The 19,237-nt window shown below is 37.8% G+C and overlaps 1 protein-coding gene across 2 annotated transcripts in view; it reads left to right on the top strand.

Annotated features, from left to right (window-relative positions):
• The window catches only part of Epha6 (EPH receptor A6), a 772,033-nt gene that overhangs the window by 57,838 nt on the left and 694,958 nt on the right, over positions 1–19,237 (top strand). For both annotated transcript variants that reach the window (XM_070030423.1, XM_070030424.1), the window contains one exon: positions 5,283–5,347. In XM_070030423.1, the coding sequence (XP_069886524.1) occupies positions 5,283–5,347 (65 nt within the window). Of the gene's footprint in view, positions 1–5,282; positions 5,348–19,237 lie in introns of those variants that run through there.

The raw sequence follows: 19,237 nt of genomic DNA, 5'->3' as shown, positions 1-19,237 counted from the left end.
TCCACCCCTTCACTCTGAGTTTGTTTGTATGTTTGGCTGAGAGGTGGGTCTCCTGAAGGCAACAGATGGATGGGTCTTGTTTTCTTATCCAGTCCTCAGTTCGTTTTCTTTTAATTGGCGAATTCAGCCCATTTATATTAAGAGAAAGTATAGAGAGATGCATTGTTGTCCCTGCCATTCCGTTTTCCTAAGTTTTTCTTTTTTCCTTTCCTCCTGTGCTTGCTCAGTTAGACTTTAAGTAACGCCTGTTTGGGGCAGGCCCCAGTTCCTGGCTGCTTTCTTCAGGTTGTGTCCCCCCTCTTAGAATTCTTTGTAATGCTGGCTTAATGTTTATGTATTCATTTAGTTTTTCTTTGCTATTAAAAGTTTTCAGTTCTCCATCAAATGTGAATGCTAGCTTTGCCGGGTAGATCAGTCTGGGTTGGCAGTTATTGGCTCTCAGGGCTCGTATGGTGCTTTCCCAGGCTTTTTTTGCATTCATTGTTTGTGTGGAAGATCTGCAGTAATTCTTATTTTTTTCCCATTGTAGTATAGCTCCTTCTTCATTTTTGCTGCATGCAGGATTGTTTCCTTATTATTCAGATCTATCATTTTTACTATAATGTGTCTAGAAGTGTTTCTCCTGGGGTCTTGCTTGTTGGGTGTTCGATAAGCTTTTGTGATGTAGTTAAGATGGTCGTTTTTGAGGTGGGGAAAATTTTTATTGATTATATTGTTAAATAGGTGTTGCATTCCCTTGCTCTGGAATTCCTCACCTTCGTCCACTCCAATTATGCGAAGGTTAAATTTTTTAGCATTATCTGCTTGCTCTTGAATATCCCTTTGGTTTAATTTGAGTGATTTTTCCATATCTGTCACTTTTTGGTCCAGTTGGTGTATTCTGTCTTCTGTATCTGACACTCTACCTTCCATTTCATTCACTCTGTTGACAGTGGCTTCTATTGTGGTTTGCATGGAGGAAATGGATCCCTTTATGGATTCAATGTTGGTTCTCAGAGTACTGATCTCACCTCTCAATGAGGTATGCATTACCTCTAATTTGGTGTTTATCTCACTTCTTACTGAGGTTTGTGCAGCTTCTATTTTTGCATGCATCTCTTGTTTGATACCCTGTATCTCTTTGGATAGTTCATCCTTGTGCTCTTTCAATTTCTGATCAATTTCTCGCTTTATTTCTTGAGTCATTGCCTCCAGCAACCCTTGGAAGTAGCCTTTGTCTTCCATTCCTGCTTTGCTCCCACTGGGGCTCTCCCCTGTGTGGCTGCTGGCTTTTGAGGTGAGCTTGCTGTCCTGGGTGGTAGTAAACCTTGTGATTTTTCTCTGTGATTTTCGCATGGAGGTTCAGGAGACTGCTCTTCAATTTTGTTTTGGTGTGTCTGTCTTTGCTTGGTTGCTGATTCTGTATTGGTAGAGAGAGTCTGTGCCTGATCTGGGTTCTGTTGGGAGCCTATTTCCAGCTGCTATTCTGACTTAGGATTCTCAGCTTTCTGCTGTAGATTGCTGGCAGTTCCCACCTTTGGAAGGGTTGAGCAGCCTAGACTGCTTGTGTTTGCTCCTACGGGTGCTCTTATGAAGAACAGATGCTCTGGATGCACTCTCCCAAATGCTGGAGTCTGCTATGGGCTCCTGATGTGTTTTTGTTTATTTGTTTAGGGCTGGTTGTGGGCTTGAACTCTAGGTTTGGGTGCTGTCCCTCAGCTTTTCCGCTCAAGGCTGGCACCCTACCGTTTGAGCCACAGCACCACTTCTGACACTTTTTGCTTTTGTGATGCTGAGGAATCAGATCCACGGCCTCATACATCCAAGACTATCACTCTATTGCTGAGCCGCCTTAACAGTCTGAGCTCCTGCTTACTATCAGGTCCTGGCAGCCTGTGTTACCCAATTCCCAGTCTAGGGTATATGGGTGGAGTTTTGGTGGGGTTTGGGCTTCTCTTGTCCTGGGCCTCCAGGTCTTTTGTTGTCACAGGCGTGCTTCCCGGGGGAGTGTTGTTTCCTGGTTTTCTCCCCTCTGTTGAGGCGTATGCTCAGCTTTTTACTTCAATTGGGAGGAGTTGGTTGTGTTGTTCAGGCGCCGGATCCCCGGGCCTGGTTCCGGCCCCAGCCTGGAGCGCGCTTGTTAGGCCTGTGCTGATGTGTATACCACCTAGGTTATACAGCCTGGAGCGCACTCGTTAGGCCTGTGCTGATGTGTATACCACCTAGGTTATACAGCCTGGGGGACACAGTTCAAATTTCTTCTACTGTTGGTAGTCTTGACCCAGGGGCGCTGTTCCTGGCTTGGGCATTTAAGCTCCCTTCCAGGGGTGCTCTTGCTCTAGCCTGGCCAGCTAAGTGTGCTCCAGGGGCTGGTGGAGCTCTCAAACAGTTCCCAGTTTTAGTGGGTCCTGTGGTCCGGGTGCTGGGGTAGGGAGTCTAGGTCAGGGTCTGGGGATTCCCTCCAGCTCTGGTCTCCCTTGAGGGATACACTTCCCCTGTGGGGTACTCACCCTGGAGCTGGTTGTTTCTGTGTGGTGTAGGTCATCAGTTGTTGTTGCAATCCGGGCTGGGTTGGGCGTGGTGGCTCTGTGTGATTCTTTTCTGTCTCTGCCTCTGTTGAAGCTGTCGGGTCAAGAGTGTCCATGCTCAGGCAGCTTCTTCTCGGTACCTCTGGGGCCCGAGTGACCCCGCCGGGTCATTGGGCAGGCGGGTGGTCTGCAGACAGGACCCTTTGTCGTGCTGCTGGCGCCCAGCGGCTTTGGCGGGATGGAACCTCTCTGCTCGGGTGGAGAGTGCTGGATCCTTGCGATCGCGATCAGGAGGGCCGGGTGGTCTGCCGACAGGTCCTTTTGTCACTCTGCTGATGCCGAGCGGCTTTGGCGGGATGGAGCCTCTCTGCTCGGGTGGAGAGTGAGGGGTGGGGGTGGGATCCTCGTGGAGACTCCTGGCTGGTAGGTTTCTCTGTTCCTGGCGATCTGCTGTTCTGCAAACCAGTACCTGATGTTCTGAAAGCGGCCCCCTGTGTCTCTGCTGTGTCTCTGGGGCTCCCACAGCCCCCGCTGGGCCGGCTGGCCAGCAGCTTGGCGCACTGCCGCGCGGCCAGTAAAGGTTGGGGGAGGGGTCTTCGCTTTTCTCTGTTTTGAAATTCTTATTTTCCTCTCTTTCTTTTTTTGTTATTCTCTGCCTCTGGTTTTTCTCTGAGTGTTCGTCTTTTTGTTGTTGTCGGTCTCTTGGGGAGATTAAGCGTTGGAATTCGAACTCTGTTTTTGGTTGGAGAGAGCTGTGGCGTTTCCCTACTGCCCCGTTGCCATCTTTCTGAGGATCCCTGATCAAAACTTTTGCATGTGTTAAAAAGATGACACTAGGGGTCATATACAGAGTAACTACAAAACAACAACATATTTTACTATTGGGAATGTAAATTACACATGGAATATAGTTGGACAGTTTTATTTTTTTAATGAGCATTTTCTATATAACCCAGTAATTCTAGCTATTTTCCCTGATTTAATGAAAACATAGGTTCAATAAAAAATGTACATAACAGTTTACAATATCTGTATATACAATTTTCCCAACTGGAAACAGTTCACATATTCATCAGCTAAAAAATTTCATGCAATGAAGTTGTTTTCATCAATAAAAAGCACCTGATTACTGAAACATGGGGCCCTGCAGAGAAAGGAGAAATGTACTATGCAAAAACAAAACAAAAACAAAAACAAAACAGGCTCAAAGGGCTACAGGCACTTGACATTTTGAAAATGGCAATGCTGGTCAGAGGTATTTGGGGATAATGAAAATACTCAAAATTTTCATGTAAACAATGCTTACATGGATATGGAGATTCATAGAAATAATCACTACAAAATGTGAACTTTATTGAAGGCAAAACATAGTTCAATAATTCTAGCTGAAAATGTAAAGAGAGATCAAAACACTTAAAGAGGATGCTAGATAATTGTAATGCATAGTCTTACTTGGATTTTGATTTCCTGTTAAAACAAATTGAAACAACAAAGAATATTAAAACTGGCTTGATGTTTGATATTAGGTAGTTCCTGTATAATGTGAAATAAGATATTGCATTTTATGAAGCATTTATTGTAGGAATAAATTCTGCACATTTTAACAGATGAAATAACTACTACAAATTTAAGAATAGTTGCTTATTTTTATTAATAGGGCATATAATAGTGATTCAACTAAGGAGAACCACAGAATCCTTGTAAAAGGTATTATAGAGCAGATGGCAAATGATATTTTCACAACAGAATGTTTAAGCAGAAGCAAAACCCCCTGCTTACTTAGCTAGATGAAGACTTACAAGCAATAATAAGGTGCTAAAGCACTCTTTCTCAGAGTTTGTTCTAGGCCTCCTGACATTTGTGGTCATGGTTGTAATCGCTATACAGACAGACCTGCTGAGTCTTCAGAGGTGTATTTCCTATGGGAGACTTTACAAAGCTCTCCAGAAGTCAACTTCAGCTGTCTTTTTAGCACTGTTTGCATCTATTACTCCTGCTGTATCATTCCTAATCTGGGAGACAACTTCAGGACTGTCATATCTCAGCTACTTTGTACATAGCATTGTAAGAGAAAAATGGCATCTGATTGAAGACCACTCACCCTGGTCTTGCTCAAATTTTATCCATTCTGGGAAGTTTCCCAGATTTAGGCTAGCTTAATTGCAATGACATGAAGCTTTATATTGTAAACTTTAACAAGATGTGTTTTTTGTTCACCCACCCACATTTTTAAAAAATCACATTATAAGTTGCTTTTGGTTGGAGGAAAAAAAGTGGCTTGTGTTTTGTAGTATATTTCATAGACATAGTACCTAGCAAATACAATAATGAAGTCGATGTTTTGGATACAATGTTTTATTCAAACTGCATTGTTTTCCTCTTCTGCTGATTTTGATATAAGTGCATTTAATAACACAAAAATAAGATACATAGGCCTAGCTTAATAATTTTGAGAAAAGACTATACAGGGAAGTTGGAAAAAATTTAAACAGTGTGGTTATCTCATTAGTTATAAAACCCTGCTACATTAAAATAATTTTAAATGATTGATTACTTGTTCAACATCAGTAAACCTAAATGCAAGTTCAGTATTTTAAAATTAATTTAATATATAAATATCTTTAACAATTTATTAAGGATATTGTGATGATATTAGTAAAGTAGTTAATATTCATGATTTCAATAACTTTAACTTTTTAATGTATTTTTTTCTTATTTGAATATATTTCTGCTTCAGTTGAGAAATTCATGAAAGTTTTATCTATTTAATTCCAGTTGTGTTGCTTGATACAACAACGGTGCTAGGAGAACTCGGATGGAAAACATATCCCTTAAATGGGGTAAGTTTTTGTATACATTTTTCATTCTTGTTGGGATTTTAGGAGCTTTGGAAAGAGTTGAAGGAAGATAGATTTATATAAATTTTGACATATGATTTAAACCCCATAGAAAAAACTAGCATCATGAAATTGTTTATAGATATGGATGACATGCAAACATCCTTGCTTATCCATTGTTATCTTTTCTTATACTGTTTTATATCTAGTGATATGAGAATGCTTTCAATGGAAATATTTTCTTAGAAATAAATGTTTAAGGGGCTGTTAACGTGGCTCAGTGGTAGAGTGCTTGCCTTGCATGCATGAGGTCCTGGGTTTGATTCCTCAGCACCACATAAACAGAAAAGGCCGGAAATGGTGCTGTGGCTCAAGTGGTAGAACGCTAGCCTTGAACTGAAGAGCTGAGGGACAGCGCCCAAGCCCAGACCACAACCAGGACCATGACTGACATAAATAAATAAATAAATACATAAATAAATAAATAATTACCTGTAATTTAAAGATATTTTTCTTTGTGTATATTAAATTTGGTAATCATGCTTTTGGACTTTCCACGACTACAGTCATATCAGGTAAATTCCTGTGGCACTGTGTATAGGATTATTACATAAATGGGAAATTGCAATAAATCTCACTTGCATATAATATGTAAAAGGCATGTGTAGAACAGCATTATAATCTCCGAATACTAGTACTGCATTGCCTTTGAAAATTTGCCTCAGTATTAATAGTCAGTAAATACAACAAATGTAGGAGCATTTTACTTATTTAAAAAGATTATTTACGCATAAACAAACTGGCAGCTTGTAAATGGGTAGTACAGAACTTCAGCATATCATAGATAGATTGTACTAATATTATGGACACAATTGTACAAATATGAACTTTTTAATTGAAAGTTTTAATCTGCTAAAAAAAAGTAGGGGTTGTATTTCATATGTTGTTAGTAGAAACAGTTGCTTTTGAAGGCATATGAGGATGTAAAATGTACACAATGCACTTTTCTGGATACTAGTGTTTTGTTGTGATTCCACATGACATTCATATTTTAAAAATCTGTTTTGGATAATTTCAACATTGGAAAGTTTCAGTCTTAAGCGAAAATAAAAGGTGGTTTGTGAAAATTGTTAACCCAATTTTTTTCTGTTCAAGCAAAATATTTAATAATTTAGGTAATCAAATATTTTCAGCCACACATGGGTTACTTTTTCTTTTTTGTGAGAAGTTATAGATTATATGATTTTCTATTACTTGATTCCTCCAATTATCAGCAAATTTAGATGGCTCAGTGGTAGAGTGCTTGCCTTCCAAATTTAATTTGAAAGGAAAAATTGACCTAAACATGGTTCTACTCTTTTGGAATCATTCACATATTGTTGTGTTCATTTGACATTTCTCATTAAAAAAGCCTTCTTTATTAGATATATATTTTCCACTAAATACTTAGAAGGACTAAAATCTTCTTAGGAGCATGTTTGATTTTTTTACATTCATTTGTTTATTATAGTCCATGCCTTCACATTCAAAATTTGGTTTTACTCTAACATAGTTCTCATCAACCCATTGCTCAGAAATATATTTGTAAAAATAAGATTATACCCTTATTCTCATGCTTGTATTTCCATGAAAATGAATAATCGATATTAAATGTATTAAGCGTATGATGTTTATTGCTAAGATGTGAATGATACTTCCACCGGGAATGCATATCCAAGAAATGCACACACACACACACACACACACACACACACACACACACACACACACACACACACACACACACACACACGCAGAGATACAGTCACAAATCAACTTGCTGTTCTTATTCTTGTGGTGATTTTAACCTAGATTTTATGGAATGGAGAAACTCTATACCACTTGTGATTTATGGTCATGCAGACAGAAAGAGAATGCAATAGTCCCATCAAGTACCATTCAACTTACTGTTGACTGTGTGTCTCATACCACCTGAGTATTTCATACAGTTTATGTTTACAGTGTCTTAGATCTGTTTCCTTTTAGGAGAATCCTAGTCTTTGAAAAAAAGAATAAGGAACATGAGATAACAGCAAGCACACGTTAATGATGGATTCCATTCCAGCTTAAAGTCTGAGAGGAACATTAAAAATTCATAAAAAGCCAATTACCCGTGTGTGATCTGTACCTAACCAGTTCAGCTTTTCTTTTTCCTGGATACATATACAAGTAGTCTAGGATATACAATTTGGATACAATGACCAAGAAGAATGAAAGAAAGAAGAAAAGAAGACTATAATGAAAATAAAGGTCATAGAATCCACATGCAAATGACAAAGATGGTTACATTTTATTGAACAATGAGTACATGCTAGACTTTGCTCCAAACATTTTATTCAACGTAGTTCTATCAGCCAAGGATAATTTATCCTCATTAATAGTTGGTGAAAATTGAGACTCAGTTACATGACATAACTTTTCCTAGATCCCCAAATTAGGAAGTAGCCAGCAGCAGAACAAAACAGAGAAATCACAATGCTGGCAATCACAGGCAATTTTGTCACAGCTAGACACCTTTGTTTTTTTCTTCTAAGATGGGATAGAATGACTGATAGCCATTGGATTTAATGTATGAAGGTAAAAACGGCTTGTGGAATCAGACGTTAAATGGTAAATTTACACTGAATTTTATGGTGTGTTGATTGTATTGTATATCCTAGCCCTGTGGTGGAGGCAGGAGAATGATGAGTTGAAAACTAACCTGAGATACATATTGAAACCTCCCAAATAAAAGTACAGTGATAAATAAAAGAGCAAAACTCAAGCTGGTAATTGGACCTGCTTGTTCAGCATGGAATTCTGTGACATGTATCTGTTAACCCAGCTTTGGGGAAACAAAATGGCTGGGCTCAGTGGCATGCTTGCTATACCCAGCAACACAGGGAACTATGAGTCTAGGATAGCCTGGGCATAAATAAGACCCTACTTCAGGAATAATATGGAAAAAGGGGCCGGAGGTATGGCTCTAGGGTCTTTTAAGACAGAGTTAAATCCCCACTATCAAAAAAAGCAAGTTAAATATTTACCTTAGATGATTGATTATTGTTGGCATAGACTATATTACATGTAGACTCTATCTATAATTAGGACAATTGGAAGTAGTACAGATATTGGAAATTAGGGACACATATTCATCTGTTACAAGTGATAAAACATACAAATTAGTTAAAACAATACTGAATTAAGGAAAATATTAGAATACATTATGACATAAGTAAGTTTTAAATAAAACATGTAATTATAAATTTTAATAGAGAGATTATGATAAAAAAATGAAGTTTTACTTAATACTCCCAGGTTAAAATAAAATAAAATCAAACATTAGTATTAGCTAAATAGCCTAAGATTAACTGATCATTTTACTTATTTATTTATTTGCAGTTATGAAAATTCTTTGTCTGATAACTCTAGAATGCTTGCCAATTCTCTATTTTTAAGGCTCATTTTATGTCTTCAAGTATTTTCTATTTTTTAAACTGCCATGCTTTACATCGCGTTGTTGAAGGATGGACAGCATGTAGTGGATATGAAGAACTTCAGTAAATATTTTTTGTGCCTGTTCTGGGGCTTGATCTCAGAGCCCAGGTGCTGTATAGGGAGATATTTTGTTCAAGGCTAGCACTCTACCACCTGAGTCAAAGCACCATTTCCAGCTTTTTTTTGTTTTTGTCATTAACTGGAGATAAAACTCTCACAGACTTTCCTGCTTGGATTGGCTTTAAACCAAAATTCTCAGACATTGATCGGCCTCCTGAGTAGCTAGGCTTACAGGTGTGAACTACCAGCACCTAGCCAGTAATAATGATGTTGAAAAGATGTGGTAGATGAGTAATGCTGTTCAGACCTTTGGAGTCTGGGCTTCTAGACTGTGTTCTTCATCAGCACTTAGATAGGTTTGTACCCACCATCCAGCCTGTCAGTGTTACAGGATGGTAAGAGGGAGCATTAGTATGCTGATAATGTCTTACAAACAAAAAGGGGGAGACAGGCTTTCATCTGTACAGAGATTGAGCTACAGACGATTATTCTGTCAGGCTCTCTTAAAAACATGGTCCTTCAGGAAGAACCATATTAATTTATGGCTTTGAATATTTAAATTATTGTGTCATGAGTTTAGATTAAGAATTGCACTAGAGCAATTTATATCATATTGGAGTTTTAATTTTAATGATGTCTATATGAATCAATATTTTAGCAGCATATCATAATAGAAAAATTAAGTCAGAATTAAACATCATCATTCACCCACATTTGTGATAATATTAACTAAAAGAGACTGGTTTTAAAGCAAGAGTCATTTCAATCCCAAACTAGGAATTTTAACCATTACAGAACACCTAAAACCATAGATTGATACTCCACATTGACTGATACCGTGGAAGGTATACAATAGCTTAAGAGTCAAGGACAGTCTTAATTTAGTTACAGTGTTGTTATAAAGACATAGATACATGACTATTGAAAGTAACTTAAAAGGTTAATTAATCTTTGGTACCACTTTTTGTAGCAAAGCCTTTAAGGATGGTTAATTATTTTTCACAGTTGTCTAGTTAGTAGCATAACATTTAGTACATTTTCAGTTTGCTTTGATAGTTTCGGTCTTATAAAATAACCAAAGAAGTATTTGTTAATGGCTGAGAATATTGCTTAGTGTTAATAAAACAGTTGTCTAGTATGTATAGGCCCTAGATTTGGTTCTAGCAATGAAAGAAAAACTGCATTTCTTTATTCTATTTCTTTTAAGCATATTTCTTTATGTTTCTTATATAATAAGTGAATATATTATATATCTGTTATTAAGTCAACTGGCTAATTAAATATAAAATACAGACTAGTTTATAAAAAGACCTAATAATATGAATATATTAGAAATATTAAAGTACCTGTCATTCTCCAGAAGTACATTGACCACAGGGCTTATTGAGGAACATAATTATAGCTATTACCCCAAGCCTACCCCCTTCAATATCATCTTATTGGGAATAAAGGGGAACCTGATTCAAAGACAACTAGTTCATTGTCTAAAGTGCTGCCTGTTGCCTCTCACATATGAATTTCTACAAATGACTAAACATAATCAATTCCCCTATTGATAATATAGGATTTATAAGTTTAGAGACCAGGGAGATGAAAACCAGACACCTCTGCTATAAAGATAGAATGGGAATACCCGTAGAAAGGTTAGAGAGAGAGGCTGTGGTAAGCCAATCAAGTGCAAGGAAGAGTAGTGAGAAAACAGCAAGTAAATAGAAGCCTCAACTTAGAACTAAGTAAGTGGAGACTAAGACAGACACAGAGGGAAAGCCCTATGAATTTATAAAGTGGAGTAGTCACTACCTCAAGAGCTAAACAAGCTGCCAGGGGTTTAGATCCAGATTTTAGGTATTCTTGAAATGAATTTGCTCATTATTTAACTTCCACATGTAATAAATCAACACGGCATTACAAACATATGTACGAATATATGGGTCAATTAAAATTCAGTGAATTCCTTTCATTCAAAGACTGTAAATGTAGATGGTAAAGTTAGGCATAGTTGTAGTAATAATGGGTAATAGTAATAGTGATTGTGATGAAAGTGGCAATGCCAAGTGACAAAGCAATGACAATGGTCATAATGGTAATTGCAATGGAAATAAGAAAGAGTGGAATATTAGCATTATTTTGAGCATGGAACCCCTTAGAATGTAGAATTTCCTTGGGGTTCACAAAGGAACATGAATCATGCAGAGTTAATGGCTCTTCTATCAACTGGTGTTTGGGTAAATAACCTCCCCTCATGCATTCAGTAGAATGAATATGCAAAGCTTATTTGCATCCATAAATTCTTAATATTTAATACCTAGGCAATGTTGATTTTTTGTCACTTCTTTCTCTATTATCCCTGAATATTCTTCCCAGTAAAGAAAATGAATCACTGCCTTATATTTTATTAGGGGAAAGAGATTGCACTAGATCATGACACCAACTACAGATTAAGGAAGAGAGATCATGGTAGAGCAGGTGACAAGGATGTAGAAAATGGTGAGGAATATTTATAAATGTGAAACATTAGTGCTATCTGTAAATTCATACTTAACCTTACATGTTGGTTGAATTGAAATTTGTTCAGTATCTCAGCTATTCGTGTGTGTGTGTGTGTGTGTGTGTGTGTGTGTGTGTGTGTGTGTATGTGGATGTGTGGGTGTGTGTGTGCATGTGTATGCATGCATGTGTATGTGCACTGGGGCATGAGCTCAGAGCCTGAACATTATCCTTTAGCTTTTTCGCCTAAATCTGCTGCTGTACCACTTGAGCCATAACTTCACTTCTGGATTTGGGGGGTTTATTAGAAATAAGAGTTGCACAGACTTCCTTGTTGGGCCACCCTGAACCACTCCTATCCTCAGATCCCTGCTTCCCAAGTATCTAGGATTAAAAGTACAATCTCTCAGGTTCTGCTACTCTTTATAGTCTTGATAGTAGCTTCGTGTAAAATAGTGCTTTTAAAAAGTTCTGGCCTACTTATAAAGTAGGAATTTATAAAATTTATAAAATTCTCTTGACTTACAAAATATTTTTAAAGAAATTATAGTAGTACTTACAGAACTTCATGTTGCAGTTTTTTATATCCAATAAAAGTTTTCAATTTTTTTTTGTTGTGTTCACTTTTTTTGAGACAGGCTCTCATCTTGAGGGCAGGCAAGCATCAAACTTCCAAATTACTGGGAGTACAGTCATGCAAAATCATGTCCAAATAGTTTTAAGGACTAAGAAAAAATGAGTTGCTGTATTATAAAATCTAAATTGTATAATAAACTAAAAGTTTACAATGAAACTAAAATTCTTGTTTTATTGAAAACTTCTGATTATCTTAACTAGAATCATTAAAATATTTAAAATAATTTCATTTGCAAATGAGTCTTTGTGTATATTGAAAACAGGCCCTAAAAGATAATTAGTAAAATAATAACTAGATGAAACACATAAATTTGTTTGGTATTTGAAGTTGTCTATCTCCTCTTATGCCTCGTGATAAACAACCACACACTGTTGATTCTTCAGCTGCTTTGATCAATTTCTATCACTAGTTTACCCTTCTATCATTAGTTAAGTCGTCATTATTTCTGCTTCAAAACACCATAGTATGTCCAAAATCTTTCACTTCGTTTGATGCTCTCTCTAGCTGACTCCCCTAATGTTTTCAAACATCTCTCAACCAGATATCCTCCCCTTCACGTGCCATTTAATCTGTGGTCAACAGCTGTCTATCTTCATCTTCCGACATCCTGTGACTTCCAGCAATCCTTCCCTTGCAGGGTTTCAAAAGCTGGTGGTTTCTTCCAGGCTGCTTGCTTTCTCTTGTCTCTAGATGCAGGGTCATGCTGTTGAGTCAACCTGGAAAGACCTTTTATTTCTTCTGATTTGAACCCTAACTTCTTTATTTCACTTTCTCCTATTTATGTTTTAAGGCACAGGATAGTCTCCTCTTTTCTGATAGAATTTTACTGCAAAAGGAAGAATTAGGAAATAACTCTTGTGAATACGTAAAGTTCAATGTCCATCATAGCATCTACCTCACTACATATGCCTGCTTTTACTAGAACATGAATCTGTGGTGTATGAGAAGAGTTTTGTCTCTACCTTGAGTTAGTGAGTATAATGGCTACTATGTGACAAATGTACAATAAGTGTGACTTGACGTGCTAAATAGATGCAGTAGTAACTCCACTTAAATTAATACATTAGTAAAAAGCTGTTTTATTTCTGTCATGGGAGATGGGGTAATTTAGTACTAACAGTGGGCAGAAATCAGCTGTGAATAAAATATTACTTGATTATGAATATTCAAATGTGTTTTTAATCATCATTTGTCTAGAGTATAGGTACAAAAGCTTATATACTCGCTTTCATGTTTGTATTTTAAGCAATCTAGTTCTATTCTCATTATCAGTTTTCTCCCTCAAGTGGAATCTTAAAGTTTACAGGAATATATATTTACCTACAAAATGAAAAGACCATACGCTATTTAAGCAACTGATCAAAATATCATGCACTTTCAAAGAATTAATGACTGGTTCAGAACAGTTGATGATCTGAATCACATCTGGGAAATATTAACCCCAGAAGACTATTCATCCTGTGCCTTGTTATTAAGATGAGAGTTAAAAGCAGAACATATGGATCTTTAATGGTTGGTAGATAGACTGCAAACTTTAGAGAGTTTATACTAACCAGTCAAGCTTTCAAAAAGCGTAGGTCAGCATTAAACATTAAATAGATTTTTATAATCTGTATTGCATGCAATTAGTATTTTGAATTAATGTACCATGGTAAGCAGAATGGAATCTTAAAATGATTTGACATTATTTTATTTCAGCACAGCAAAACTTGCTGAAAAATAAGTGTTTAGCTTAGTTTTCATCTCCACACCAAGTAAGAAGCATTTATATAAAAATATATCAATAAAATTTAAGAACTCTTTCAAGAATCAATACAGAACTAAAATTTCCTTTTGTATACACAGACACACATATGTGTGTACACACATTCACACACAAACACACACTTTCTATTTCCTTTGATTGTATCTTGAAGACAAAAGACTATACTTGAGAGGAGGTAAAATTGAATCTATATTTTTGATTTAGCTATTTCAAATTATTCTGTTGGGTAATAAAAAGGATATCTGTGTGGATACTAGTGAGAAATTGCTCTAAGAATTTTCACATTATAAGTAATCTACAAAGCCAGGCACCAGTTTTGGTTTTAGCTACACTTAAGGCTGATACTTGCACTTCAAAGGCAGCCTGAGATTCTTTCCAATTAACTATCAAAAACCCAAAAATCTTTTTGTTTGTTGTTTTCTAATGTGCAAGAATATTTCCAAAAATTATAGCTTCAAATTTGTCATGTGTTTGAAACTTTCAGTTTACTCTCTGTATATTTATCTTTTTCATATTTTTTTGAATTTCTTTTCTCTCTGTAGGTAAACCAGGAAATGTAAAAGTATTATATGTCAGTGGATATTCCAATTTATTTACACTTTCTTCAGACTGTTCTTTTAATCTGGCCTTAATTTTATCTCAGTTGATAAAAGTGTGTGTGTGTGTGTGTGTGTGTGTGTGTTTGTGTGCGTGCGTGTGTATGTGTATGTGTGCTTGTGAGAGAGAGAGAGAAACAAAGACAGAGAGAGACAGACGGACAGACAGAGACAGAGACAGACAGACCAATAGGGAGAGGGAGTGGATTTGTATGGGCAGACATTTTTAATATTTCTAATAGTTTCTTTTGTCACCCCCTTTAGTTTGGCTTCATTTTAATCATTCTCCCATCTTTATTTTTATATATGAGTGTTTTGCAGAACTTTTCAATCACAAATGTCCATATTAAGCTTTTTGTGCATTTTACATAATCATTTGCATCCATGTTTATGTTGTTGATTTTTATTGACACATATCCCTAGATTTATAATTTTTCCATTTGGTCCAGTTTCTTGTGGAACAATTGTTTGTATGGATGACTCTTAACCTGTATTTGTTTACTGATTTCCATGAATTTATAAGAACAATGAAATAGGATACAAAATTATGCTTAGGCCGGGAAGGTGGCTCAATGGTAGAGTGCTTGCCTTGAATTCATGAGGCCATGGGTTTGATTCCTCAGCAACACATATGCAGAAAAAGCCAGAAGTGGTGCTGTGGCTCAAGTGGTAGAGCATTAGCCTTGAGCTGAAGACCTGAGGGACAGCACCCAGGCCCAGAGTTCAAGCCCCACGACCGACAAAAAAAAGAATGAGGAGGAAGAGGAGGAGGAGGAGGGGGAGGGGGAGGAGGGGGAGGAGGGGGAGGAGGGGGAGGGGGAGGGGGAGGAGGGGGAGGAGGGGGAGGGGGAGGGGGAGGAGGGGGAGGAGGAGGAGGAGGAGGAGGAGGAGGAGGGGGAGGAGGGGGAGGGGGAGGAGGGGGAGGGGGAGGAGGGGGAGGGGGAGGAGGGGGAGGGGGAGGAGGGGGAGGAGGAGGAGGGGGAGGAGGAGGAGGGGGAGGAGGAGGAGGAGAGGAGGAGGAGAGGAGGAGGAGAGGAGGAGGAGAGGAGGAGGAGGAGGAGGAGGAGGAGGAGGAGGAGGAGGAGGAGGAGGAGGAGGAGGAGGAGGAGGAGGAGGAGGAGGAGGAGGAGGAGGAGGAGGAGGAGGAGGAGGAGGAGGAGGAGGAGGAGGAGGAGGAGGAGGAGAAAGTACTTAGGCTTAAAGCCATAAGCCTGGCCTGTGACCTCAGCCTCTTAACAGTAATTTTAACATTAAGTTTTGACAGAATAATTTTAACTGTCTGCCACTAGCATTAGCCATGCTTCCAGTCCAGGAACTTACTTAGGTAGCCTATATAATGAAGTCTCGTCATTGCACAACATTTCTGTTAGATGTTCTTCCCAAAATGTTTTATTTTATTTTTTGGACCTGTAATTGTGATGGTCAAGCTTTTCATTTTATTCCTCTTTGTTGGGAAACAAAAGACCATCTGAGCGGGGGATTTTACTATCACTTGAGTGTTACATGGCTCATAGAAGACAGTTTTTTCTACCTGTTAAGCTTAGTGAATTTTTAATTTATTAGAATTGAATAGTGCAAATGATCTGTTTAACTTTTGGAAACCAGATCCTTTGTAACCGCATACAAGATTTCATTTTTTATGAAAGTCTTTAATAATATTTCTGCTTTTAGTCAATAAATAACTTCCACAAAATCAAAATAGTGACTACCATTACAGCATCACAGGAAGAAATCTTCATAAGAATATATTTCAGTTTTGCTTTAATCAAGAAGTAATACATGATTTTAGAAAGATGTTTTGTTGTTGTTCCCTGCTGAAGTCACCACGGAAGCCAATACATTGTTAACAGATTTTTCTGCAAATACCAATTGGCATTCCATGTCAATAACCTATTTTATTTTATGTGCATTATCTGGAGCTCCAGGTAAACACCTACGCCATTAATCAATGCTTTTACTGAATAGTGATCACGCTGTTTGTATTACAATCCACATTTTCCTCTTATAGCCTTTCATCACTATCACCAAATACTCAGGAAAAATAATTTATAGGAGGTAAGATTTATTTTGGATCATGGTTTCAGGAGTTTCCCTCCAGGGCTGCTGGTCCCATTGTTTATGGACCTGTGATGATGCATGAGCATCAAGGCAGTAATACCCACTGGAGAAGAACTGTCTATCTAATAGTGGACAAGAAACAGAAGGAAGAAGGGAGTAGGATAGTGCCTTCAAATTCATATCCTCAGTGACCCATTTCTTCCATTAGGCCCAACTCCTGATAGTCTATTCCTCCATGTCACTGAATTAATCTGTTGATGAAGTTAGAAATCTCATTTTAGGACAAACTCTGTACACTGCCAGTATCTGATGAACAAACCTTCAGCACAGGAGGCCTTGGAGAGACTCTGCATATACAACTATAAAAAGCAGTCATAGACTCACATATGATTTGTTTTAAGAAAGATCTTACTAGGTAGTGATATCACATCAACAAGAGCGTGCAAGCTACCCTTGGCTCTTACTCTTCAGGTTTGTATTTAGGAAGAGGAGAGAATGTTCTCTGTTTAGAAGGGCAATTTGTACCCAATGTTCTCAAAATATGTTCTTCTGCAGTCTGTTCCTTATGGATGAACTTAAATATGTCTTTTGTCCCTGAACAGATGTTAGCTAATTTAAGCAGGACTCCAATGCAGATATACATATAGAAAGAACAGCAAATTAAATAGGAGATCACCAACTAAAAGAAAAGTACATTTCAGTGAATTATTGATGGCCCCCGCTATTCCACTCTCCTAAAGCCTAGTGACTTCTTCTTTATCACACTTTGTTTAAAAAATTTCTGCAATTAGTTGTACATGTTTTGACATGTCCATGTATGCACACAATGTACCTCAGATCCATCCCCTCCATCACCCCCTTCATACTCCTGACCTATCTCCACATCAATCTCAACAGGTTTCATCATTCCATTATCACACATATGCATAAAGATCTTTTATTATATTCACCCTCATTCACATTCTGTTTGTCTCTCCACCTTCTAGCAGCCACACTCAAGTAGCAATGGTACTACTTTCCATTTATTCTTTTTGTTTAAACATATGTGAATTGTTCAAAGGAGTTTCACCATCGTACATCATGCAGGGAGGTACATTACTTTATTCAGTCTGAACTCCTCAATCTCACTTTTCTCATTCCCACCACCATTGTTGGACAGCTCCCAATGAGTTCCATTTTGCTATCTTTCTTCACAGATGTGATGCATTTGGTGTTGTTCACCTTCTAGACTTGTCTCCCCCCCTCCCCATTTGTCAAAGCCACTCAAAATCTCACAATTAAAACAAATAATGCTGTAGCCTTATTTACCATAGCTAAGATATGGAACCAACCCAGATGCCCCTCAGTAGGTGAATGGATCAAGAAAATGTGAGATACACACACACACACACACACACACACACACACACACACACAATGGAATTCTATGCCTCTGTCAGAAAAAATGACATCGCCACTTTTTTCCCACTTTTTTTTATTGCGAAAATACTGTACAGAGGGGTTACAATTACATGAGCAAGGTAATGAGTACATTTCTTATCAAGGATTGTTGCCTCCTCCTTTGTTTCCCCCTTAGCCCTCCCCCTTGCACCAAAGTTGTGAAGTTTGTTTTTCGACATAACGTCTTGTACATTTCATTGTTGCAATGGGTTTTGTTAGGAAATGGAAAGACTCGGAAAAAATCATATTAAGTGAAGTAAGCCAGACCCAAAGAAACATTGGTCCCATGGTTTCCCTTGTTTGCGGTGACTAGTACATGTCTAGGACAAGCAGAGTAGGTCAAAGGCTATGTACATACGCCCATATGAAATACTGTTAAGCAAAATGTGCCCCAAGACAGGGACACAAGAGGCTTTATTTTTGTTTGTTTTGTTTTTGTTTTTTTTCTTGCTAGTGTTTTTAATGTACTTACATTACACTATGTGATTCTTTCGTTTCTATTGTATGTTCTTCCCCCCATGATATAACCCCTGTTTTCACTGAATTCTATGCTGGTGTTCTGCACCTTGTATATATATTTTTGTAATTTGGGGGAGGGGAAGGGATATTGCATAACACTTAAATGAGGATGCAGGGTGACCCATTGTGACAAGGAGATGTACAGGACACTATATTGAAAACAAACTTTACAATGTCGGTGGTGGGGGCCGGGGTGGGGTGGGGAGGGAAGTGATGGTGGGGAGGGAGAAATAAAGGAGGAGGTAACAATGCTCACTATGAAATGTACTCATTATCCTTCTCATGTAACTGTAACCCCTCTGTACAACATTCTTACAATAAAAATTAAAAAGTGTGCTATGTGTTTATGTACACATCATCCTGTGTGCATTCATGTAAATGTGCATATCTGTGAATATGTTTTCCAATGAGCTTCGAAGTTCATACTTACCTATGAATGATGTGACAGAAAATTTCATAACAAATCGTAACCTTATCTATCCATCTGTCTGTCTGTCTGTCTGTCTGCCTGACTGCCTATCTATAATTTTTAACATGTTAAATAGTTGTATAAAGGTGTTTCAATTACACAAGTCATATTATGAGGACACTGCATCTTCATAAATGTTACCCTCTCTAATGTTACCCATACTCTAATCTTATCAGGTTAAATTTTTATGTGATGTACATTGAATACAATGACTACATTCTGACTGCCTCTATCCATGTGCCACAACTTTTCTTGCCCTATACACTCACTGCCCCTCACCAAAAACAAAACAAAACAACAAAAAAAATAAACCTGTTTCAGCTGCCTAGGATTCATTTTGTTAAAT

The sequence above is a fragment of the Dipodomys merriami genome, unplaced genomic scaffold, assembly GCF_024711535.1.
Source record: "Dipodomys merriami isolate MVZ:Mamm:240054 unplaced genomic scaffold, mDipMer1.0.p SCAF_2, whole genome shotgun sequence".
Classification (NCBI taxonomy): Eukaryota; Metazoa; Chordata; class Mammalia; order Rodentia; family Heteromyidae; genus Dipodomys; species Dipodomys merriami.
Note: the sequence above shows the minus strand (reverse complement) of the source record. Positions and strands in the feature narration are given on the sequence as shown.